At 37.7% G+C, this 26,310-nt stretch overlaps 1 protein-coding gene across 36 annotated transcripts in view; it reads right to left on the reverse strand.

Annotated features, from left to right (window-relative positions):
- Positions 1-26,310, reverse strand: part of RIMS2 (regulating synaptic membrane exocytosis 2) — a 503,290-nt gene that overhangs the window by 43,611 nt on the left and 433,369 nt on the right. For 29 of the 36 annotated variants that reach the window (XM_075743530.1, XM_075743545.1, XM_075743546.1 and 26 more), the window contains one exon: positions 16,395-16,636. The exons of 6 other annotated variants lie outside the window; for them this stretch is intronic. In XM_075743530.1, the coding sequence (XP_075599645.1) occupies positions 16,395-16,636 (242 nt within the window). The remainder of the gene's footprint in view (positions 1-16,394; positions 16,637-26,310) is intronic. One more of the 36 variants, XM_075743512.1, reaches the window with a different exon arrangement.

Consider the following 26,310-nt stretch of genomic DNA (forward strand, 5'->3'; position numbering starts at 1 on the left):
TTCTCCTTACTAACTTTTGAACCAATGGGACATTTGCATTCAAGTTCCAGAGTAGATAGAAGGCTTAAAGTTATTAGTTTCCTACGGGTTTAATGAAAACCAATGGCTGCTAAGAGCTGCAAATCAGTGGTCCCGTGAAGGAGCCTGAGCTCACGTGTGGCTTTGGTAGTCTCCATTTGCACAGCCTGCCACCTGCTAGGAGATGTGGGAGAGGGAGAAAGCTCCAAGGGATTTAGGAGATTTGATGAAGAACTGCAGTATGCTGAGTAAGAGAGGCGAGATTATTGTTGAGAGGAGAGGTGAAGGCTCCAATACCTCTAATATTTGTAGAACAACTGAAATTAGGAAGCAATAAAAAACTTAAAATATGTATAGAGAAAATATATATGGGTGTATATTATGTACGTATACCTTTGACAGAAGTGTGTACATCTGAAACACATATTTAAATCAGGCTTGCTTTCTTTGAGATTGTGGAATCTAAGGTTTTTTTCAAAGAATCGGACATTTTCCCTCTACTTTTCATTACCAAATTAAGAGATACTTCAAAAAGGCACCTTGAAAGGTAAAAAAAAATCCAGATGAAATTTTAATTCAAAATAAATAGAAAATTTAACACAGATGGCTTATTTTAGTTTATTGCATTGAGGATGTGCCTGTGAAACTATAATCTTATTCCCTGTCCTGAACAAAGCAGTGATTTTCAATTACTATTTTTGCTTATTAAAAACTACAGCATTTTTATAACTGTTTGATATTAAAAATGAACAGGCGATACACTAACAATAAATAATTACTGAGCCCAAACAGTAGCAGAAAATGAATTAAGGATTAGAAGGAATGGGGGAGAAGAAAGCATGATACCTAAAAAAGAAAAAAAAAAAAAAAAAAAAAAAGGGAATTTATATCTGAGTTGCTCATGTACTCTGCTTTTTCAGGAGGATTGTCCGAGTCACTCCAAGCAGTCCTACACAGTTCTCCTTCACAAAAGCTTTTCTCTCTTGTTATATTCTTCCCCAGCTGCTATTCTTCCTCTAACTCCCTTGTTCCTGATTCCCACACTCTAACCCGCAGCCAGATCCATGCTTTCATTTAGTCCTCTCCGGTGCGTGCCTACTTCTGCTTCTTTCACTGATGTAATTGCTGAATTTCTCCCTACTCCGCTTCCCTCACCTCTTGACTCTTTCTCTCACATTAAAGTCTGCCTTGCTGCCTCCTGCTGTTGTTCTTCCTCACCAATCACTTCTGCTTTCAGGCTGTGGTTCATCTTTGATGAAAATCTTCTCAACAGGCTGTCTGTTACCAGCTGCAGACGCTGAGCCCTTCATCCTGGATCTGTACATTTTTACCAGTCAGATATATCTTGCTACCTTCCTTTGAAGTCAATATTATCCTATAATATTAATACCTTCCTTTCATACCAATTTAAGACCAATGTCTTACTGGCCCCTGTTTTCATAAGAACTGATAGAAGAGTTTCTTCTTAGTATTTTTAATTATCAAGTCTTCTTTCTGGAATCTAGAAAATTCCTAGGAGGTCACTGTTTTCATGTCTGCCTTCATGTCAAGGCTACTTACTTTCAGTAAGATACAAACTCTCTCTGAGTTGAAAACAAAAAAACAACAAAATGTGTTTACTCCTCTGGTATTTTGACACTGGACAAACATGCCATAACTCAGGATGAGAGGTGGAGAAAAAGCAGGAACTGATGGGCTGAAGGTGGAACTGGAAAACGCAGTTAACTCTGCTAAAGGGAAGGAATGCAAATTAGCTAAAAATGGCTAATTAGCTACCTACAAAGTATTTTCAGATGAGAACAGAATTCTTGGTGATATGTCAAAAAAATAAATGGAAAATAAGTTCAAGGATTTTAATGAGTTTTACCTGTGTGATCACTGACTCTGATTTCAGCCACTTGTTTCCTGTCCACACTAATATATATGTAAAAAAAAAATAAATATGAAACTCAAAGCTATAAAACTCAGAATAACTAATGTGGAGATAGAGGCTGCAGTAGGATTTACATGCAGGTACGTATTATGAGCACATGGCTCTGCCATCTACCTTATCCTCCTGAATTTAATTATCTTTGTGGTCTACTCATTCAAATGTAGATGAAATTAGCTCATGCATTATAAAGCTACAAGGTGTTATGGAGGGTGCCCACAGGCAAATAAATCCTCAGTCATGGAGGAGTGACTGCATGAAACTTATTTTCTCAGGCTATATTTATAGTACTAAAGTCTACAGGAGCAGGACACGGATTTATAACCACCCTCATGATTTCTTAGCCCACTCCCTGCTATTTTGACCCAAACCAGCAGAGCCTTCCTAAAAAGCAGTTCAGGAGACAGCATGGGCATGGGAGGATTCCAACAGATGTTAGGGATGAGGCGATCCTGTTCTGAGGAAAACCTTAGATAGGTTAGCCATGTGGATATCAGCCAGATCTTGCTCTCAGACCCAGAGACAGATCCTGGTTTTTTTATTTATCTGTACAAATGTAACCTTAAGCGATTGTAAGATTGAGAACTTTAGAGGTCTCTCCAGAAAGAGACCTTCAGATTCCTTTCCATATATACTGCACATCTTCAAATGCCAGATGAGTATAGGATGGCACCAAGATAGAATCAAATGACAGAAAGTTTCTTCCTCAATCTGAAAAAGCTGAGAATACACAACACGGACAAAACTGGCACATGCTTACATTCATCACCCCACTGAGAAGAGACAAGCATGGTGACAAAAGCCAAGATCCAGCTTGGGCCATCTGAGAAAATTCATTTCAAAATTGCAAAGAATCCTTTCCCCAGTGGGGTTCTGTTCAACAATTCCTATAATCTGCCAACACGCTGCATGAAAGCACTTGCTTAAACGGAATAGCAAAAGGCATGCAAGTTAATGACTTCTGCTGTGCACTGAGCACTTACAGACCTCTCAGTAAGGAAGCTGCTGAACTGACTGATCTGTTCATTTTCCTGCACCCTGATCTCTAACAGATACCTGTTGCTGGCACCTGGCTTCCGTCAGTACATGATCGGAATATGAGGAATCTCTTAGCTTGCACAGCAGCTGAGAAGTGTTGCTTTTGGAGGTAACTCCGATGGCAGTATGGTCTTCAGCCACAGGGGAGCTGTACAATGAACAGTTCTCTCCAGACTTTTATGTATTTCATCTATTTAACTGCGAGTGATTTTCTACACTTCCTGGCATTTCCGTCCCTTTACTGATGAAGACATGACTTTGGCTATTGATAAGATGGTGAAGTTAAACCACAAAATGTAGTAATGGCAGCAGCAAGACAGCTGAAGGGTTTCTCTAGTTCTCATCTAGTTCTCAGTGGTCCTAGCAAAGAAAGAGAGCTGAAGCAGAAAACAGGATTGCTTTTCTGTGAAAAGAGGATTCACATGTCTTCCCTCCTTTTATGAGGGTCAGTATCCCTCAAATATACCACTAACTTCAGTGGAACTACTCATATGCTTAATAGCAAACACATGTACTTAGCTAATTTCCAACATCCATAAATAATATTCAACCTCAAAACTCAAATCAAAATATCTTTACAACAGGCAAATCATAAAAAGTCTGCCTAAACCTTTTTCTTCCTCCAAGTTACACATATTCATATAAAACAATTTTATTTGCATCCTCTGGATGGCAGCTCAATTTTCAGTCAAGTAATGCAACTCATGGTATACAGAGATCACAAACTGAAACAACTTTTCAGTTGCCTACAGACCACCAAGGAACCAAGTGAAGTGCCTGCTCTGCAGGTATGCCCAAGAACAGGAGGGAGCTCGGTACTGCTTGTGAAACAAAGAGGACATATCCGACTGAGAAACAGTGACATGACAAGGAAATTTAGCTGGTAGCAAGGAGAAGAGGTTCTGTGCCCTATTCAAGAAAAAGCACAGTTCAGTGAAACACAGGCAATGCTTCTAAGTAGTCCTTCAAATTCAATAGTGGTCCTATTTTACTTTTGAATACCCTTTCAGGATGCGTGAGTTTTCAGAAGACAATGATTCCAAACTGAGTTTAAAGTTTCAAAAGTACTGTCCAATCTTGCGTAGACTTGAAAGACTGAAAATATTAAAACAAATATTTAAAAAGTGATGTCAAAATTATAAAATGTTGACATTTAATCGAGTTTTAATGTTTTATATGAATGCTTATTGCAAAAAAAAGTAATTGTTACTGATAAAATTCAGATATCAATGAGTAAATTCAGCTATTAAATTAAAACAGATCTGTAAAGAATTTTCTGATGTTCATATCTCATAGCACATTTATATGCTGTTTTGAAACAAAAATAGAATATTGCCTTGCTAGAACATGTAATTTATAGATTTTAGAACATCTACATTACAGTTTCTATAAAAATCAGTTTTATTTTGTAAGGTGTTACTATGTTATCTTTTCTACTTAATATATTAGTTAAAAATGGCACTGCCTTAATCGTGGCAGGTTTCACACTAAATATTGCATTAATTTTACATTTTGAAAAATACTTAAGATATCTGCCTTATAAAAAGCTCAGTAATGTTGGTAACTATTAATTAATTTAGTTAATCACAGGGAAGTAATTTTTCCTTCACAGTACAAATTTGTTCTTGACAGGTTCTACTGCAGCAAGTAGTAACAAGGAGAGTACTTATTACTGTGAATATTTTCAGTTAAGTCTCAATGTGATTTCATAGACTGAGCTAAAAATAATTTTTGCTGGCACGGAATTCTACCTAGACAATGGCAAAACCTAAATATTAGAGTACTATAGTTACAAAATGGAATAAAATCTGAATGTAACTTTTGGAGCAGATTTTTAATTCATATAAGATATCATATATAGTTAAATGTTTCATATATTAATGAAAAGATTATGCCAGTAAAAAAATTCAATGTCATTCACACCAGCACTTTCAAGCATAGGAGAAACTCCTAAAAATAGTTATAAAAAGACAAACCCCTTCCCAATGTTAAGGAGACTATGTTTTGATTACTTTACAATACGAAGTAGCACTGCTAAGAAAATATCTCCCAAAGGTTATGTTCATCTTATGCAAATGCAGAAATTATTTAGCTGATGAGGAAACAAATAAATTTTTGCCTTTGTAAAGGAATCATTCACCTTTTCCTAAACATGCTCCATTAGGAATGGTGTGAGAACAACCTGCATGGTTTTTTCCTTCTGTGACATGTTCCCAGTGACATTTTTTTGCTCCTTAATATATTCCCTGGGCAGGAAGAGAGAGTTTAACTGAACTCACATATGCTTAACTGTGTTAGAGAAAATGCTATCACTTTGTTCAAGCAGTAATCAAAATGCAGTAACAAAACCTGTACTGACATTTAAGAAAAATCTTGGAGCAATTCCTCAGTTGTAAACTACTAAAATATAAAAAAAAAGTAGCAAAAATATACAGTTCACCAGTGCAGTCTTTGACCTAGTTTCTCAAGTTTCCACTGAATGTAGATGCACTTGTGATGTCTTCAAAATGTACGCCAAGAAGGACAGGAAAGATAATTTCACAAATTCTTTTTTGTTGTTTTGCTAAAGCATGGAATAGGGACTTGACAAGTTTTAGGCTTATATTCTGGCTCTCCATTGACGACTTCTGGTCTCAGGTAACTTCTGTTTTCTGTTCTTCTCTTGTCCTCACCCATGTGTGTCTCACTTCTCTATACAGACTGCAAAGGTCAGATATGAATTAAAAATGGTTGAAAAATGGATACAAGTGCCTAAAATGCACAGGAATTTACCATCTCATTCCAAAGAAATAAACCTGAAAAATCCTGCTTGTAGCCCAAGTGGTGCCTAAGTTCCCCCAAATCAGCTTTGTTATCCTATATTTCCCTCTAATTTTGATTCTGTGCGTATTGAGAAGCTACTGACTCTTGCCAGCATGGAGATGACCAGGGACCTATCCTACACATCAACATTCAGAAAATGCAGGTCCTGCACATTCTGCCTCAGGGACAACTCTGGTAAGTGTTACAAACTGCAGCTACAGGACTTTGCTCAAGAAATGTAGTTTTGGCCACTGCTTTCTTTTATTGCATCTCTAGAGAAGCAGAAACCGACTCTCAGTTTTATATTGCAACCAAGAGGATGTATCCACGATGGAGGAAGATCTCAGTTCAGACCCCCTCCCCTGCTGGAGAAGACTAAAACATTTCCCACTTTTTCCAAGAGTACCTGGCACACACCATCTGACATATACCTGACAGGCACTATTTTGCAAACTGAAGTTTTGCTAGCACTCAAAAAAAGAAAAAAAGGAAGACGCAATAGGCCAAATAAAGGATTGGTAGGAGAGCTGTGACTGTAGGCTAATGATTATGGTGATTTGTTTGTGAGTAGAGGGTTCAGCTTCCTGATCCAATGGTTGCTTGTGTATTTTCTGTGAACCCTCACTGCTACACTTAGCTAATTACTCTGTTGTTAATATCATTTCTCCTGTAAGAGTTTTCTGTTAGTGGCACGTACAAGTTTTGAGTGATGGTATCATCACACTTCTTCCATGGAAGACAAAGCCAATCTAAATGGTCTGGAGATGCCTAGGAGGCATATCCCAGTTCATTATGAGGGACATCAGCATGAAGAGTCCAGAAGTATGAAGAGCCCACGCAACTGTATTCTCAGTATCTGCATGATTTCCGATGAGTTTTATGTCTTGTATGGTGTTAAAAAGTGGAAGTATTGCAACATTTACCTTCCCATTTTGTCCTATGGAGAGCACAAATTACTCTTATTTATAATACAGGCATACAACAGCCAGCTAAAATGGGCAATATGAAAGTGCAGGAAAAAACTTTTTTAATACTGTAACATCCACATAAGTTGCATATCAGTTGAGGCCAGAGAGCTATTCTGAATTAGTCTGCAAAGCATGAATCTAATAGCACCTTTACTTTTGAGGATATTTTCATGATTTTTTACTTTCAGGTAATTATTTTATAAATTACCTTCTATCCTTAGGAAAAAAAAATTTTCAAAATATTTCAAAAAATATTAATAGTATTGCTGATGGTATGGGCAGTGTTAAAGACATAAAATTCAATATTGAGATAAGTCTTGCTAAAGCACCTTCAATATTGCATTCTATTTTATTACATAGAAGGAAATCCTGTATTATTATGAAATTTTAATTTTAAAAAAAGATGCAGTCCTAATGAACCTGTAAATATAAATGTCGTATTTATTTATTTTTGGTGCTAAAACAATGCTTCTGATAACTGTCCAAGAGTACAACCACCATTTCCTGCTGGCCTTTGGAGATCTAACTAAAACTCCCTTCACGGCACATTGTTATTTAGTGAAGGTGGTTCATAGAGCAATGTGTAGATGAGTGTTCTCCTTCTGGAACAATACAAACAGTAGTCATTGAGGTAGCTATGTAAAAATTTGACAATACTAGAAAAATTATTCCAACTGGAAAAAATTAAACTGAATTTTCTTCCCTAAAGTATAAACTACATAGATACAGAGAACTGTAACTACACATAAGTATCCTAGACATTTCAGGCAAACTGAAAACTGAGTAATTGCCAGAGTAAAAGTATGAAATTGCCCTATAAAGTTCTTTTCACTCTCAAGTTTCAGTAGGATGAAGTCAGAGCCCTCTTTCACAGAATATCCAACAAGAAATTCACCTATATAATATCGTATGTTAACTAAGGGATTATAAGCAATCATGAAATGATAGAGCTTTCAATCCTCAAAGAAGTAGGGGGGGGGGGTCAGCAGAACTGCTATCTCGGACTTCCAGAGAGCAGACTTTGGCCTGTTTAGGAGCTTGGTTGGCAGAATCCCTTGGGAGGCAGTCCTGAAGGGCACAGGAGTCCAGGAAGGCTGGAAGGATTCTTCAAGAAGGAAATTTTAAAGGCTCAGTGCTGGGTCCTGCACTTGGGTCACAACAACGCCATGCAACGTTACAGGCTTGGGGAAGAGTGGCTGGAAAGCTGCCCCGCGGAAAAGGACCTGGTGGTGTTGGTCAACAGCCGGCTGAATATGAGCCAGCAATGTGTCCAGGTGGCCAAGAAGGCCAACAGCATCCTGGCTTGTAGCAGATATGATGTGGCCAGCAGGACTAGGGAAGTGATCGTCCCCCTGTAGTTGGCACTGGTGAGGCCCCACCTCGAGTGCTGTGTTCACTTTTGGGCCCCTCACTACAAGAAGGACATTGAGGTGCTGGAGCACGTCCAGAGAAGGGCAACGGAGCTGGTGAAGGGTCTGGAGCACAAGTTTTATGAGGAGCAGCTGCGGGAACTGGGGTTGTTTAGCCTGGAGAAGAGGAGGCTGAGGGGAGACCTTTATTGCTCCCTGCAGCTACCTGAAATGAGGTTGTAGCCAGGTGGGGGTTGGTCTCTTCTCCCAAGTACCAAGTGATAGGACAAGAGGAAATGGCCTGGAGTTGCACCAGGGGAGGTTTAGATTAGATATTAAAAAAAAAGGTCTTCACCAAAAGTGTTGTCAAGCACTGGAAGAGGCTGCCCAGGGAAGTGGTTGAGTCACCATCCCTGGAGGAATTTAAAATTGGTTGGACTTGGCAGTGCTAGATTAATGGCTGGACTTGATGATTTTAAAGGTCTTTTAAAAAAAAAAAAAATGATTCTATGATTCTATAAAATCCCAAAAGCAGTTTTCAAACTGAAACTTTCTTAAGGAAAGCCTAAATTATTCTGTTGAATAGCTCTCACACAGCCTAAAAAAGCAGTGATATCCAGATTGAATTAATTCAGGAAGGACTTTGATGGGTTTTCCTTATGTAATAGCACAAAGAACAAATCTTATTTATTCTGAAAACAAAAATAAACAGCTTTAAAGTTTTTTGATGAGATGTATACATTTTTTTTAGCAGGGATCTTAGGAGAATTCTGCTCTGAATAAGAAAAGATAGCTTAGCAGTATTCTTACCAAGAAAGATCACCCTACATTTCTTTCTCTATTTTTACCTCTAATTATGGAAAGAAAAAAAAATCTTGTGGAAGGTCAAGCTAAATGTTCTGATCTCACTTATAGCTTTTTCCTTTTTTTCCCTTATTAATGAGATCAAGTGGTAATATAAGTAAGTTGCTTTTTAAGGAGAAGTTTGGCAACACAGAAAATCATTTTTAGAAATATTTGTAGAGGTTTTTGTTCTTATAAATGCCTAAAACCAGGGGATTTAGTTTTACTTCTACCACAGCAGCTGGATATCTCACAGGTGTGTATCTCACTGACTTGGCAACTACGTATTACAGAGAGGAAGTTCAATGAGTGATTCGTTACTGGGGCAGTATTGCCCAGATGGTGTACAGGTTCTGCACATTTTGTCCCAGAATTAAGCCTTTTATTCTTATTTCCTAGTCTCATCACAGGACTTCCTTCTCATCTGCCTGGAATTTCTGCTTATATATGGCATAAAGTGCCTCCCACACTTTGTGTGCGAGAAGTGTCTTCCAGAGGACTTCTATAAGATCACAGCTAGCACTGCCTGGAGTTCAGTTCTGACACCCCAGCTATATATTTCTTTTCACTACTCTCATCTCTCACAGAAGCTTTATGAAAATATGAGCACTCAAACATATACCTACGTCCTCTACAGAAAATCCATGGAGGAGAGTTGCATAATTTTTGTACTGCTTTATCTTCTTTCCTAGTCTTTTCCTACATGTGGGAGAAAAGAATTTAAAAACAAAAATCTATCATCACCTTAGAAAATATATCTAAAAGCCTGTGTGGTCAGCCTTTTTAGTTTGCAACTAGAGTCTATTTATTTATTAGCATACTCTCTAGAGTTTATTTGGGAAAAGCTGATTAATGCTCTTGGTAATGTATTTGTTACAATAGTACTTTCTCCTTGGTAAAGGATTCAGGTCACGATTCTTAATTAATGAGTAGGACAAATTGGCCTTAATCTCTTGTCAACTGCTAATCCTATATTTCTATCAATGTAATATGGATTTATTTTGAAACTAAATCAGATTATACATCAAGAATACTGATACAAGTATAATACTACACATTCAAGCAATTTATTAACATTAGCAATCTATGTCTGGAATAGGAGAGGAAATAAAACCCCAGACAAATAGCTTGCTTCAAATCACCTGATTTATATATATGATTTTTTAAAAAAGTTAAAATACATGACCAGATTAAAAGTAGTGAATGATAATTTCAGTTGCCATTTTGGCCACATAAATTAATTCTAGGGATAGAAAATAACATTGTATATTATGAAAACAAATACACTTTTAGTTCAGTAAGTTGTTTGCTTACCATATTCTACCTCATTTTAGACAATGAAAGGAAATCAATGTAGTTTCTCCTTTAGTTATGACTGTTGGAAGTGATTAATCATCTTCTTTTTAATAGGAAACATATGTACTCTATGTGTGGCAGAAGACTGGTTTTAATATGAATCCAAACTTTGAATTGAGAAATGTGAAATTCCATACAAGGCCAAGACCAGTGTTCCCAGCAGATACCCTTTAGTTATTCCAGTAATTGAGGAAATTGCTCTACAAGCTACATGGTTGGTTCATGACAGACATTACTGAGACTCTTCTACTAATGAATACTGGACTTTAGACACCCTATAAACCATACAGAATACAAAATTTGCCTTTTAGCACACAGAGAAAATAAAATCCCACTCAAACTCTTTGCTCTGAGAGACCTACTTTTCTTACATTTCTTCTAAGAAAAGGTGTAGACATAAAATATCAAAATTTCAAAATACTTTAACCTTATTTCACTGGGGTTACCCTTTGGACCTCTCCAGAATTTGTTAAAACAGAAGTGCCTCTTTTTGATGAATGTTATTTAATTCTCTCAAGGGCGATCATCTTTTCATTTGCACTGAATCAACTGATTTTTGTGTTTTTTTCTACAGAGAAATATAAATTCAAGAATGCAATGCCATAGCTTAACCCCACCAAAATAATAAAGAATATTATCTGACCTCAGAACACCATGACACACTGTCCCAAAATTCTACTTTTACAGCCTTGTAACTTCATGGGGCATCTTGCCAAAGTTTGCCTTCCTGCTAAATGAGGGACAACCTATATCTTGGTCATTAAAAAAAAAAAAAAAAAAAAAAAGCAGCTTTTTTTGTTCTAATGAGATCTTAATAGATTTTAATACTTGTCTATGTCTTGGTTGACCTTGCATGGTTTTCCAATGATTTCCTACAACTTTTATCTTGGGAGAATTCTCCTATTAGTAATTAGCTCTCATGAAGCAACATGTCACCACAGAGAAACTGAGATTCAGGCAGCATCAGTTGACCCCCAGCATCATCTGCTAGGTTTACGTCTGCAGGGCCCTCCAGAGCACTGTACCTTGTAGTAATGCTCTAGAGAGACACACACAGCTTTATTTCTATTCAAACACATGGATACACCTCTCTGCAGGCCTTACCGCACTGGTCAGTCTCATGTCATTACATGCTTTTTGTCATCTGTTTTAAGACATGTCATCTACTGTGATCATATACCCAAAGACTTCATGGGACTCAGACTCTGAGAACGCACTGGATTCTTACATGTGACTGAATGTATGTACACAGAGGAAATGTTTTAGTATGTATGGTCCATGGTGTGGTCCAGATTCTAAAAAAAGTCTTGAAAACATAAATTAAACTGAGTAGGCTTTTGGATATGGCCAGTCTACAAACACAGTAGGTCTTGGCTAACTAAAGAAAAGACAAAATATTTTCGCAGCTAAAGGAGAAATGTCAGCTAAATAAGGGAAGCCAAGACACTTAGGTATCCACCTGCCAGAGACAGTGCATGTAAGTTAACAGGGAGCTCTAAGATCACGTCATCAGAGGAGGGCAAAGACTTCACTCATTAGTGAAATGTAACTAAGAGTTACAGTCTGCACCTTTATGCAAGCCTGATCATCAGTTCCTTCAGGGCTGTCCTGCAGGAAAAAGATTGCATTCCATATATGAATAGCTAAGCAAACACTGTTAAGGTGCTGCTTGGGATTTGCATTTTGTATTTTATTTCCCTCTGTAAAGAAAGCCAGCTTTTCCACTAGGAAGAATGCCTGTGGAATCAGGACCTGAAGATTACCATATAAACACTTTCTAACCCACCAAATGTTAGCTTCTAGGAATGATTGCTTGACTCAAGTGTAGGGAATATTTATTTAGCTATTTTTTGTAGCACTGAAAAGGTACAGGAACCAGAACTAAAATAAATTCTTATTTGCCTTGCCACTCTACTCTATAGTATCTTGTCTTTTACTAAAGTCTTATTGTAAGTAAAAGTTACCTTAACTAAAATTATTTTTGTGTCATCTAACCATTAACTTGATTCCAAGATTAAAGAAATTGCAGGAATTTCCAGGCTCTTTGGTTGGTTGGTTGGTTGGTTGGTTGTTTAAATTGCTTTGAAATAAAATCCATTCACAAAATACTGATCCTGTATATTCTCACACTTAAAATTTTCATTAAATCAAGTAATAGGAAAGAAATATCACAGAAGTGATACATATTGCTAAAAGGAACATGAACTTTTTAAAAAAATAAAATGCAACTCTCCTTTAAGCCCAAACGGTAACCAGAGAATGAGTCTTCTCTGTTTTTATTAATGTTTTCTGTATTCCCATGGTCTTAACACTGACATTTTTTCTGCTCGCTCTTTTCCCATAACAATCGGGATCCACAGAGCATCACTTAAGATGTTTTCATGTAATGGATATTACAACACACTTGGATTCTTTTGCTATGACAATCTGAAATGATCAGTTCCTCGTGCCTATGTAAATGAGGTCAGATCTTTTCAACTTCTTGAATTATTATTCTACTCTCATAAATTACCCTTGATGGGCTTGGTCAGCAGTTACCAGATTAGCAATTTTCTAGGCATTTAAGACTGTTTATGTCTGATGAGAAAAGAGCATTGTGTATTCAGGTTTTTGTCATATTTCAGATGTATTCAGTTCTCTCTCTGGAGGCCTTCAAACACAGAATATACACTAGCCATAGCTGAATGAAATCAAAATACCATTGTTAGTTTATTATAATTATTAATAACAACAACAACAACAATTACTCCTTTTTCTCCCACCTGGAACAACAAATCAATATATCCTTTATCCACAAAACCACAAACTGTTCCTACCTGAATACACTAAAAGAATTAGAGACCAGAATAAAAAATACTTTGTTGTATGTATTTTGAGTGTCAATCTCTTAATACTATGCCAAATAACAAGAAATAACATAAAATTAATTTGAAAAGACGGTAAAAACAGACCTTTTAAGGCATTTATTGTGAGCCTGATTCACAGTCCTGAAAGCAGTTATGATGACCTACTTTCAAAAAAATTTCTGGCATGGATTTAGTTATAAAATATGAATGAAGAAAACCACTGAAATACAATTACGCTTTACAAAACACTTGAAAAAAGTTTCAGAGATACTGATGGGCATTTCTTCACTGACTTCCATATGAACACATGGTTTATAAAAGCCTAGTTGCTATAAATACGATCACAATTTTCTATAAAAGTAGTATTGTTATCTCATGATATCAGTATGCTCTTTCAAGCCTGGTATGTAAAGACATACTTAGCTGATCAATTGAATGACATCATTTCTTCAGAAACTCTGTAAGAACCCTTTATACTTTGACCAATTTCTAGGCAGTACAAGTGCCTTGCCAGCTGAGTATTCCCTGCCTCTCAGTTCCAGAAGACTTTACTTACAGGATGTCTACAGCACATCAGTGTTTGATTCCCAGCCCATGTATCAATGCTTGTACCAATACACAACTCCTTGTGCAGGCACACACCATCTGAAAACAGGAACATGATGAGACAAACCAGGGAAATTTATAAATTCATTAAATGCATTAACTGCAAGTTTTAAACCTCTGGTGTTCATGTGTAACACAGGTGTCCAATGTTTTCTTTAAGATGTGCTGATGGATGCTTAAGATATGCAAAACACTTCATGATGTAACCTCACCCACCCAACAGGCCATTACCTTGTACCACTGGAGACCCAGCACCGTACACATACTTTGTCCAGGGCTGACATGTGGCCACAGGCTTGCTCACCGTATGACCAGCACGCTCGCATGACCCAACTATTTAAGTGATGCACATGCCTGTCCTGTTAGGTGCAGCCACCTGTGGCCACCAGACAAGGCCCCTCAGGAGCACTCTCAAATAGGGCAGCAGGAGCTGGCGTGCAGTGACAGCTCTACAAAACAGCCCATATCGAACCGATACACAAGTGGCCTTTTCAGAAGAAGGCAGCAGGAGGTGCACTGGCTGCTTTTGTCACGGCCAGGCACAGACCAGTGCTGAGCACAGACCTCTCCCGGGGAGCAGCAGAGGGAGAAGGGCTGCTGGCCAGAGCCGTGCAGGCTCCCCTGCTTTCTGCTGCTCCTCTAGCAGTGCTGAAATACAGATCCTTATTCAAGAGTTTTCAGAACTCTCCATTCACAGTCAGTGGGTCAAGAGACCTTGCATACTTTTGAAAGAGTTACATTTCACATTTGTATCTGACTTGAGCATCTATTCAGTTGTTGGGCAACTGATTGGATATAACAGACAGAAAAGCTTCAGATTAAAAGTCCCAAATAACTAAGGCAGCGTGGTATTTAAATCAAATCTAGGCAAGCCACACAGTACAGATTCTCTCTAGTGCTGAGACATACTTGAACAGCATACAAAGAGATGACATCCTTCATTTAATATCTCTTACAGTAAGAGAGACCAGATTAGATCAGAACTAGTAATGTAGTGCATCGTATTTGACTTGATATTCAAATACGTCAGTACAATTACATACCTATCTACTATCACACAAGCAAAATTTAGATTTCTAGATAAGCAAGTGGCTAAGTTTTTTTCTTGCCCAACCAGACACTTCGCAGACCTGTATAAAGATGACTTCATCTTTTGCCTCACATTCATTTGAACTCAGAGAAAACAGAAATTCTTATTAAACTGCCCTTTTCATAACCCACAAGTGAGTTGGTAAAACATGAGACTGCTGCAAAGATTTACCTACTGATGGAGTCATCAGTGTCTGCATGCTATTCAGAGCTTTCACTATATACGTTCTTTCCCCTCTTCTTCTTCATTCCCTCCTGCCTCATATTGCATTCAGCAAGACGCACACTCAAGCTCCCTGCTGTCTTTCTGTATTCCTCCTTCTTCTGCACTGTTCCCCCTCTTGCTTAATCTTTTCCCCTCTTTTTTACTTCTACTCTTTCCAGGCACTTTAAGTCCTTCTCCTACCAAAGTTTACTTACAAAATTTACCATAATTTCTGACATTGCAAATCATCATTTTGCTCCATTTACATGTACGTTAAAACTCTTAACACTTTGGCTTCATGACATCATAAACTGCAAACTTTCCAGAGAACTGAAATATTTCTAATCGATGTTTGAATGGCGGTTAGCACAATGGAGACCTTCAGATGGGACCACACATGGCTGCACACTACAAACTTATGTTGAACCATACGATGTTACAACAGTTTTGCTTAAATACTGTACATACATACAATATATCTTACCTTGAAATATATAAATAAATATATAACTATGTAAATTGCTTAAACACTTTTTTTGTATAAATGTCATTTAAATACAAGTAATCTCTTCCCATGTAATATACACTTGTCCTATAGAACTTCCTTAATTGACAATGAGAGCTTTTCAGAGTGCATTATATGGATTTTCCCTGAAATAATAGGAGGAATAGGAACAAAAATGCATGAGATTTTAAATCCTTTAGGTATCAAAGCAGAAAAACTCTCCATTTTTCCTAGGTAGAAAATTTCAGTATCAAATTTTAACTGAGATGAACAGAAATGAGGAAAATTTCTACTGATGGTGAATACACTTGTTGGCTGAAACGAAATTAATTAAAAAGCAATAAAACAGTTGTATTAAAGTAATAAGTTATAACATCATTTTGTTCAGGAAAATTGTGTCATTTCAAAATAAGATTGTATGTTCAAATGTGAAAAAAACCAAACATACTGAAATATGCAAACAGCATTTGTGACAAAAGCAAAGGAGTTTTGCAACATTTCAGCAACCCTTCACAAACTCGCAGTAAGGATTCCCCCCAGACAGAGGTACAGCAGCTCATGTTGGCTCCTGAGAAGCAAGGAATTAGTGTATTAAGCAGGTTCCAGCAAGCAGAAAAAAAAAAGCCTCAGTCCAACCTGAAAAGGATCTTTGCTAAAAAAAAATAAAGGTTTTAGTAAATGTCCAGAGGAAAAAGGATGTGTGACCATTTTCTTCATTCCATAGAATATTGTTGATTAGGCAATTTCAACAGGATATCCAAGTGATTAAACAGTAATACATATATAGTATGTACATCTACATGATAATTTGAGAGGGGAAAAAAAAATCCGGTTCCTACCAGTTTGGCTGAGTTGTGATGTGCTACGGCTTTTTCGCGAGAGACCCACGATGGCGACCATCTTTGCACCGATGCTGGAGCGTCTCTTTTTGCTGCCACCGCCAACAGTGCCCACTGCCGTGTCCGACTGGCTGCCATCATTCTTCTCCAGTGTGTACATGTCCCCGCCGATGCTGGTGCTCTTGGTCATGTTCTTTCCTGAGGCGCCCATCTGTCTGCTTTGCATTTTGGATGTAAAGACACTGTCAGCCAGTGGATGGATAAACAGCGCAGACAAAGAAGAGTAAAAAGGGGAAGACAGAAAAGGACAGGTTTCAGATGGGAGGTTTTGGGAGACTGGGGGGTAAAAGCAGCTAATTCACACAGGTAGGGTTTGGTTTTTGAGAGGTAAAAAGGAGCAACTTTAATTCTAGGTTCCTGTTTGGTCTCCCGTAAACATACTTGACTCATCAAAATTTTGTTTTAAATAACAAGTTCCTATTTACTGATCATCTTAAAATACATTACCAGCAAAGCATATCAAAGAATTAATACATCAGTATATCGTATATACATTTTTTCCTTGGGAAATTTAAGTTCTGCAATCAATGGTGTGTCCCTCTTCGTCTCACATATATACACGCAAATAATCTGCATTCCTCTGGGAAACAGATACTTGATTCAATACTGACCAGAAAAGGATCTCAGTCTGAAATCTAGCTTTGGTTTCTAACATTCAAACATTTCAAGGATGTTTTCAGTAATCTGATTTAGCTCAGTCATCCTATGATTTTGATGAAATTACACAGTAATGAACAGCCGCAGGTTTTTTGCTCCCTCTCTTCAGCAACAAATACATGTGTTACACATGTACTTCATACAATGCTTCGTTGCTATGTGACATAGATCATCATTACTGACAAATGGAATTTAATTCTGATGTACCTTTCTTTACTCATTTACAGACTGTTTCTACACTCTCTCCGTGGCTGCATCTAAATTATCCGCTGCAGCATTTCACACCATGCCCCAGGGGACCTGATCTCCCAGTGGCCCAGGCTGAGGGATCTTTCCTTTGCACAGAAATGACAATCTACAGTGAGGACAGCAGTACCTACCCAAATTTTGCCCTGACATCTAACTGGTAGTGTCTGGCCAAACATCCAGACCTGGAAACTCTGGAGTACATGTGGGCCCGAGACTACAGAGGGAATGTTTCTATTTCAGTGAAGTTCTTGCACAGAATTTAAACCTTTATTATTCTGTTCAGTACAGTGCGTCTCACTGAAAAGTCCCCAATCAGAAGTGTGATGTTAAATCACCAGTGAGTAAAGACTAACAAAGAATATTTCTACTTTTTAAACAGATTTTCAAAAACATGCAAAGGCTATTCCTAGAGCTTTACCACTCAGTAAATGGCTCTAGAGTAAATTTTAGTGGGTATAACCATAATCCTTTCCCCTTACCTATAATGGCCTGAATCTATTTCAAACAAATGAAGGGTTTATTACTTCTTTATGAAGTTTTTAGAATACATGTTCTGTCACACAAAACTTATCTATGGATTTAATGCAGGGCCCTTGAAAGCAAATGGTCTCTTCCCACTGACTCAAGGGGAAATGGGATGAGGCATCATATTTGGAACAACAATCCAACTACTGAAGGTATTTGAGAGGTACCCTTAAAGTGCTTTGCTCTTTAATTGACAGCTGCATGTGCATGAAGGCACAAAATGCTTGAAGTTAAGCCACAACACGGAGGAAAACATAAGAACTAGTTTATAGAAGAAATGGACCTCTGCCATCAAATGAAAAAAAAAAATATTGGGTGTGCTTCTGAAGGAAGTTAGGTATAAGGGGAAAATATGCAGGAGAGTTTCGATCAAGACATGGAGAGGCACAAAACAAAGCTGAGAGAGAGACTTAGCAGCCTTGCCTGGACAGACAATAACAAAAGACTGCAACACAGTGGTAACCTGAAAGTTTCTTTCTTATTCCGTTTGACCTCTCTTTGTTGTTCTATGTTGGTGCACACTGCCTGACATTGGTACATTTAACACTAAGGCAGGAGTGGGGTGGGAAGTGAGTAAGGAGGAATGCAGGGAAGGAAAAAAAAGTAGATCCCTATTTCTGGGGCTTTTTAGCACTATAGTAACTTACATATATAAATACATATATATACACACACATATATATAGTAACATTATATGCTTTATTTTCTTTCAAACTAGCACCTTTAGGGATTGATTCACAGAAACTAATTCTTAGTTTCAACACTACCTTGCATATGAGAAATACTAGAGAGATCTAGGAAGAACAGTGTTCAGAAGAGCTCGTATCTTCAGCTTTATCTTCTGCAAAATTCTTCTAAGAATCAAAAAATTAGAGCCCCTTATCCAGTAATTCTATTTTCAACCCAAGTTCACCAAGGAAATATGATTAATGTGACTGTGTTTTCTGTCAGGTCTCTCTTTTCAATATTTTTTAAAATCAGTTCAAATTTGACACAAGAGTAGAAAACTAGAGCTATTTAGTTTCTACAACTGTTTTGAAAACAGATTCCTGGAAAGAGATCTTATGAATACCCCTTTGGGGAAAGACTGTAGTATAAGTCATTACTGAATCTCTGTTATTTCATATGGGACTTCATTTGCACAACACAGACTGATAGGGGAAGTAATGTTTTTTACTGCTTGCAGAGCAACCTATTCCAGTGATCCATTTTTCAAGAACGATATCCAGAAAATCAGTGGGTTCCTGTCATATTTACTAATAGGAAATAATAATTATGGCATTGCTTTTAAGTGATACTAACATTTTAGGAAAGGTCTTATGTCGTAGTAGTGAAAACAGAAATATTCTGTTTTCTCATAAAACTTACACTGAGAAAGTTCCCATTTCCTGAGTCTAATGTGCCTTTGAGGTGCTTCATGTGTCAGTTTCCAAGATGTATAATTCTATTTAAGTGCAATGGATTACAATAATTACCCTTATTAAAGAAATTGATGTGCTTAAAAAGTTTGGCATGCAAACAAATTTGCTGTAATTTCACTGTGCAGTTAACCATGCATTTTTCTATGCATTAGAAAAACTTGGTGTTTAAAGGCATCTGTATCACAAAATAAATCTTTGCTGTGTACACCTGCCAACAATGAGGTAGACTTCATTGAGCCATGTTCTTTTGACCAACTGAGAAACATAGGAAAGAGAATTCAAGTAAGGAAAAAGGGATTGAGACTGAGATTTAGATTTGTGTGGACATACCAAATACTAGTACAAATGGCTAATATTGAAAGATCATTCACAAAACATTTTTTTTTCCATTAGAGTTCTAGAAATATTTGCTTTAATTAAAGGTTTGGGTTTTCCTGCCCCCCCCCACTTTCTAAAAGCAGCAGAGAAGGCATCTTTGTTATGCTCCCAACTAGCAAACACTATATGGAGAAAGCCATCACACAACAGTGGCTTTTTTTTTTTTTTTTTTTTTTTTAATTCCTCTCAACAAAAAAGCTTTGAGAAATCAATACTAGGAGAGTTCTGAGTAGCTTATAGTGCCTCATAATAAATCTGCAGTGGTCACAAGCACCTCCTTCATTGGCACTCTGAACCCTTTTGGGCCATCCAAACCTTCACTCACTATTTATTCTTGGTGGATGCTTGGTATCCTCACCAGCAAAGCTATACTTCTACCCAGACTGCCTTTTGACAGTGCCAGAAATGGATTATTCCCAGAAAACCAGGGAGCTGTGTCAGGTTTGGTTCCATTCTGAAGTAACAGAAATATAAGATGAACTTCAGAGTAAATCCTACAACTTTTTCTCTTAACAGGAAACAGAAATTACTTGAAGTTATGTGTACGTATAAACAAACAAACAAACACAATCACACACACATCCAGTTAAATATGTACAACAATACTTTAAAAATGACATTAAATAAAAGTAATTTATAAGATGATATAAGTCAATGAATAGATAATGCACTAAAAACAGAGTTCCCAAGGTGCCTTATAAGATATTAATCTTAAAAATATTCTCTGCAAAGAGAATATGCAACCAGGTGGGGAAAAAACCCTACAAATTAAATAAAAGAATTAACTGTGCTCATCCCAATCACATGTGAACAATGGCATAATAATCACCCTTATTAGGATCAAAATAAGAACAAAGAGCAGGGTAATGGGCAAAGTTCACGTTGTTTCCTGCGTTACCCCTAAATCCAGGAAAACACTTGAGGACCCTGAGAACCGCAGGCAGGTCTCTGTCTGTATAAGTAGGCTAGAAGCTCTAGTCAGATGCTTCAATTTTCTGGTGAAGAGAGAAAAAGGAAAGATTTTCCACTCGGTCCTTCACTTCAATCACTTTCTTTTCTAGTTTTTCTCAATTTTGAGAAGTAACTTTGTATGCCTTTCCTAAAATACAGTATTCCTCTGTAATCTCATCACAAACAACCAGAGGGAATACTCAAATGCAAGTTAAATGACTAATAACCACTAGGTGTAAAACAAACCCTGAAATCTGATCATAAACAGTCTACTTAAAGCAAACTCAAGACAGGTATTAAGCATATCTATATTTTCCCAAGTGATAATTATCCCAGATAGTCAGGATCAAGTTGGGCATGTCAGCTACCTATGTATTTTACAGTACATTTTCTTAGCTTTAACTGTTTGTTGCCACCCACACTATGGCTAAATTTTAGACTAATAAGTTCTCAAAGCTAAAGCAGAAACCTCTTTAAAACAAACAAGAAAAAAATAACACATTAGGAAAGAAATTAGAGTAAGACATCTAAAAATATTTGTAATTTAAAGCCAATGGTGGAGTACAACAACCCCAAGGACCAGATTTTATTCTTAACAATATACCATGCTAGCCGAGTGAGGGGAGTCAGACTGAAAGATACCTATGACAGGAAATTTAATATGGTCCTTATTGTCATGAAGGACTCTGTGCGACACCGACAGTGATTAATAAAATGGCTCAGGCCTGTTCTCTGACCTTGACAGCCTGCATATGCACGGCTAGCTTACAACCTTCCCAAAAAAGTGTTTTCTCAAAGCTAAAGCAGAATTTGAGATTCAACAAGGCTCAGTGCTGGGTCCTGCACTTGGGTCACAACAACGCCATGCAACGTTACAGGCTTGGGGAAGAGTGGCTGGAAAGCCGCCCTGCGGAAAAGGACCTGGTGGTGTTGGTCAACAGCCGGCTGAATATGAGCCAGCAATGTGTCCAGGTGGCCAAGAAGACCAACAGCATCCTGGCTTGTAGCAGATATGATGTGGCCAGCAGGACTAGGGAAGTGATCATCCCCCTGTACTTGGCACTGGTGAGGCCCCACCTCGAGTGCTGTGTTCACTTTTGGGCCTCTCACTACAAGAAAGACATTGAGGTGCTGGAGCACGTCCAGAGAAGGGCAACGGAGCTGGTGAAGGGTCTGGAGCACAAGTTTTATGAGGAGCAGCTGCGGGAACTGGGGTTGTTTAGCCTGGAGAAGAGGAGGCTGAGGGGAGACCTTTATTGCTCCCTGCAGCTACCTGAAATGAGGTTGTAGCCAGGTGGGTGTTGGTCTCTTCTCCCAAGTACCAAGTGATAGGACAAGAGGAAATGGCCTCAAGTTGTGCCAGGGGAGGTTTAGATTGGATATTGGGAAAACCTTCTTCACCAAAAAGGTTGCAAATCATTGGAACAGGCTGCCCAGGGAAGTGGTTGGGTCACCATCCCTGGAGGTATTTAAAAGCCGTGTAGATGTGGTGCTTGGGGACACGGTTTAGTGGTTGGACCTGGCAGTGTTAGGTTAACGGTTGGACTCGATGATCTTAAAGGTCTTTTCCAACCTAAATGATTCTATGATTCTATGATTCTCAGGCATGCTGCCTAGAGGACACAAACCCTAACCCATGCTGCCTCCTGAATTGTGCCTGGACTGAATCTGGGGCATGTTATCTGTGTGTCCTGCACAAAGCTATGATAAGGAGGACACAAACTGCTTAAACAATATGGCTGATCATGGGTTGGTGCTTAAGACTGTGTCTTGGCACTGTCTACTTTATTGGTATTGGCAGATGATGATGATTGGCAGATTCCTTGATGATAGTACAAATCTGAGATTGTTCTCACATTGATATTCTACAGGCAGTTCTAGACTGTAAACTTTTTTTGTATACTTTTAAAGAAAAACAGTAAGCAAGTACAAAATTTCTATTCATAGATAGCCTTCTGGAAAATGCAGTGTTAAGTTTCTGGATTTCTTGAAGACATTAATCTTCAAGATCTCTTTGCAGAGACCCACTTGTTTTCAAAACAAGGAGTGCAATTATTCTCTGGAATCAAATTTGCTGTCAAGGTTTTCCAGACTCCTACTATAGCAGAGAATCAGAAACTAGCTTGTTTTTCTCCCCATTTTGTCAATATCTGTGTTGAATTACAGAAGCATTAGAAAACACTGGCAGATAAACTCTCCCAAAATACCATGCCTAGGACTGGCTATTTGGAAAAGGATGGCTTCTGGAGTTGATGCATAGCCAGAGGGGAATACCGTAAAGTGCCCTAGGAAATTCTCACAGAAGGGGGGCAGAGAAGTCCTGTAAGATCTTTGCTTTGGTCTTGCTATCTCCTGCTTAGACCATCCATTTCCTTGATGTCTGACCAAGAAGGAAAGCAACTGTTTGTGAGGTTTTGGTTAAGGAGAGGGATGATAAAGGATCCCGCCCTAAAGGCAGAGAAACTACTTTGAAACCACTGTATATATAACAGTACAGCTGGTAACTTGCACCAGGTAAGATGGACTGTCGTGTAGGCAAGTGCCCCAGATCCTAGATAAACAGGTTCCAGATTAAAACTTGGCTTGATCAACATTTTTGGATGTTAAGAAATAAAAAAACAAGTCAGAAACTTCATCCAACCTCTCCCAATTTCTGGCTTATTCATGATTTAAAGTTGTTTAATAATCTTACAAGAAAATACTAGTTTTAGAACTAATTGATAATATTGTTGGCTGCTGTTATAATTTCCACAAAGCAGTTACAGACACACTGAAACCTCGTTGTTTCATATGTACCAAATAGAAAGTCTCATCCTGTGTCCTGCAGTATTTGGCTGCAGCTTTTGAACCATTCGCAGAGTTGGATGGAATCTCACTAGTTTGTCAGATTCTTGCCTATGGAAACAGAAACTTTTTATAGAAACTGGCTGATTAGTACAGTAAGTGCCAACTTTCCTCAGGAACCTTTTGTTCAGACCAGAAAAACAAAACAAAACAAAACACAAAATAAAAACCCCCACTGACACCTGGGAGTCCTTGTGCTTTATCATCCCTGTTGAGATTTACAATATGTGACAAACCAACCAGAACTGGGATGGAGAAACTAAAGACAATGAGTCCCCTGAAAGCTGTTACTGCTATAAAAAGCAATTATGAAGTCCCCCAGGTTAAAGAACCTCATTAAGATTTTTGCAGGCATCCTATGTTGTTGCACAGGGCAGTACTGTCCATTCTTTCTGTACATTAAGCAGTCCAACAGGCAGCAACAAGAGAGGCTAAACAAGGAAAATACCCTGACTCAGTCTTTCTTCATAGGCAAGAAATACAAATGACGAACAGGCCCAAATCCAAATTGTAGGACAACATGGTCATTCAAAGAACACAGATCAGATCTGTTCAGATATCCTCTGCCACCATCGCATTTTTCTCTCCTTGACTTATCAAAACAATAATCGGACTCTTGTAAGGTGAACACTTCTCTTTCCCTGCATCTCATTTGTTAAATAATTTCATAATCCATCTGCCAGCTCAGAATAAGTCCCAGCGCCAGGAACCCCAGCTCTGTAGCTCAGCTAGTCACTCGCTGAACTGAGCAGTCATTACCCATAACCCATAACTGTTACCTGGCATGTTCTCCCATCTCTACCTCTCCCTGCTCTTCCTTCTGTCGTCTTCCTCACTAACATACCCACAAGACACATATTTTGTGTTGGTAGATGTAGGAAAAACTTCCTCTTCCCTTTTCAATAACCTATCACATCAGCAGGAGTTCTGCAGGAGTAAAATGCTGCTAATGTTATATAAAATCGACTTTTAAATCAGGGCCTGGCCCTGAACCATGACAGTCTGTGGCGGAAAGCAGCAGAGGGAGCAGTACAGAATCCTTACACCCGGTGACTCCATGATCACTGACAAATTACAAAGAAAATCACGTATTTTACAAAGAATAAATAAAAATGCTATTCTAAGTATGAATGATAGACTAAAATTGTTATGACAATCTTAATTGTGTTTGTTTTTCACTTACCAACAAACACACTTTACTAAAACAATATTATTCATATTTTTAAATGCGAAGGAGTAGATATCAATACTATCCATTATACCATATATTGTTAGTGGGATTTTTGAGGATTTTGATTGTATTTTTGCAGTCTTCTTTACAGCAGAATTGGAAATGAAAACATATAATCTTGCTGCTCCGTCAAAAGTGTATGTATTGGAGAATCAGATTTACACTTAAGTCATTTGGTGGATCTTGCAGGTTTCTTTTTTTCCCAATACAAAGTCAATATTACTACTTCCCTGTCATTTAGCTTTGTTCTCTGGTAATAATCTCTAATGAAAATAAAGCACCTGCAATAGTAAAAATCCACTTTGCCAAGTGTAGAGTACAGCTGTGTGCTGTGATGTCTTAGGGAAAGGATTTTAACAATTTTTCAATTGTTATAACAGATATTTTCTAACACGTGTCTCTTGTGAGACTGGAAGGCCCGCTGAAGATTTTGTTTACAGCTTTTTACAGGCAGGAGAGGAATTTTAATGCCATTCTTAATAGACCTCTTAACTCATTTGGAGAGGCTCTCATTTCATTAATTTGCTGAAGAAATTTAACAAAAACAGCATTATGGGGACAGCTGTGATGTAGCAAATAACATTTCCATGGGAACAATGCTTCCAGCCAGTGCACGTACTCATCTGCCAATTCACATCAGAGAGATAGTGCAGGTTCAAAATTGTAATGACTTAGTCTCCTGAGATTCACTTGGTCAAAAATTATCCTATTAACTCATTTGTGATATAACTCTCTAATAGCTACTGGACTTACTTAATTATCAGGTTTATTTTATTGATATTATAACAAGAAAGTTGGTGGGAAACAAAAAAGCAGTGATTATAATCTATTCTGTTATGTATATTATTATTGAAAGAAAACTTGTGTGCACATCTCAAAATAAAAGTAACAATATTTTTACATGAAGTATCTGTTTCAAAGGTCTCTTTCATTATAAATCAGAAATACCTCACCTGTTACAGTACTTAGGTTGACTTGAACTGGATCTTCCCCACTCTGCTAGATATCAAGCTGTGCATGCTGCTTCATTATTACAAATTAATAGAGGCATATAATAGAGGCATAGCTTTTTCCGTATCATGACTAGCATGGTGGGGTTTTTTTTAATAGGAATAAATTTCAAAATCATTTGGGGTCAAGTCATTGGGTTACTTACCAGACATAACCACAACAAATGAGTGATGTAGAAAAAACACTGTGACAGGTAACTGTTTCCAAACGCTAGCAGTTGAATTCCTCATAGAGTGTCAGAGATTTTTGATAAAAGTTCTCATCATCTCTGAGAGAATAATTGGACATTTTTTATTTAAAAATACAATTTATAACATTTTTTTAATTTACAGCAACTTTTAAATTTAAATTAAATTATATTAAATTTATAACAAAATTTATTATATTCGCAGTCATCTACTGTTGATAAACTTTCAAATTTTCCTTTACAAAGTTACAGAAAAGCTGTATTACCCTGCTAACAGTAGTGAACCTTTGCAGAAATCCCTTTCTTTGATACAGTGAACTAAACCAGCCATTTTCTATGTGTGAATTCAAAAGAAGGCTAGTGAGACAACTAGCTGAGGTCTAAAAGTCTTGCATTAGTCAG

The sequence above is a fragment of the Balearica regulorum genome, chromosome 2 (genome assembly GCF_011004875.1).
Source record: "Balearica regulorum gibbericeps isolate bBalReg1 chromosome 2, bBalReg1.pri, whole genome shotgun sequence".
Taxonomy (NCBI): Eukaryota; Metazoa; Chordata; class Aves; order Gruiformes; family Gruidae; genus Balearica; species Balearica regulorum.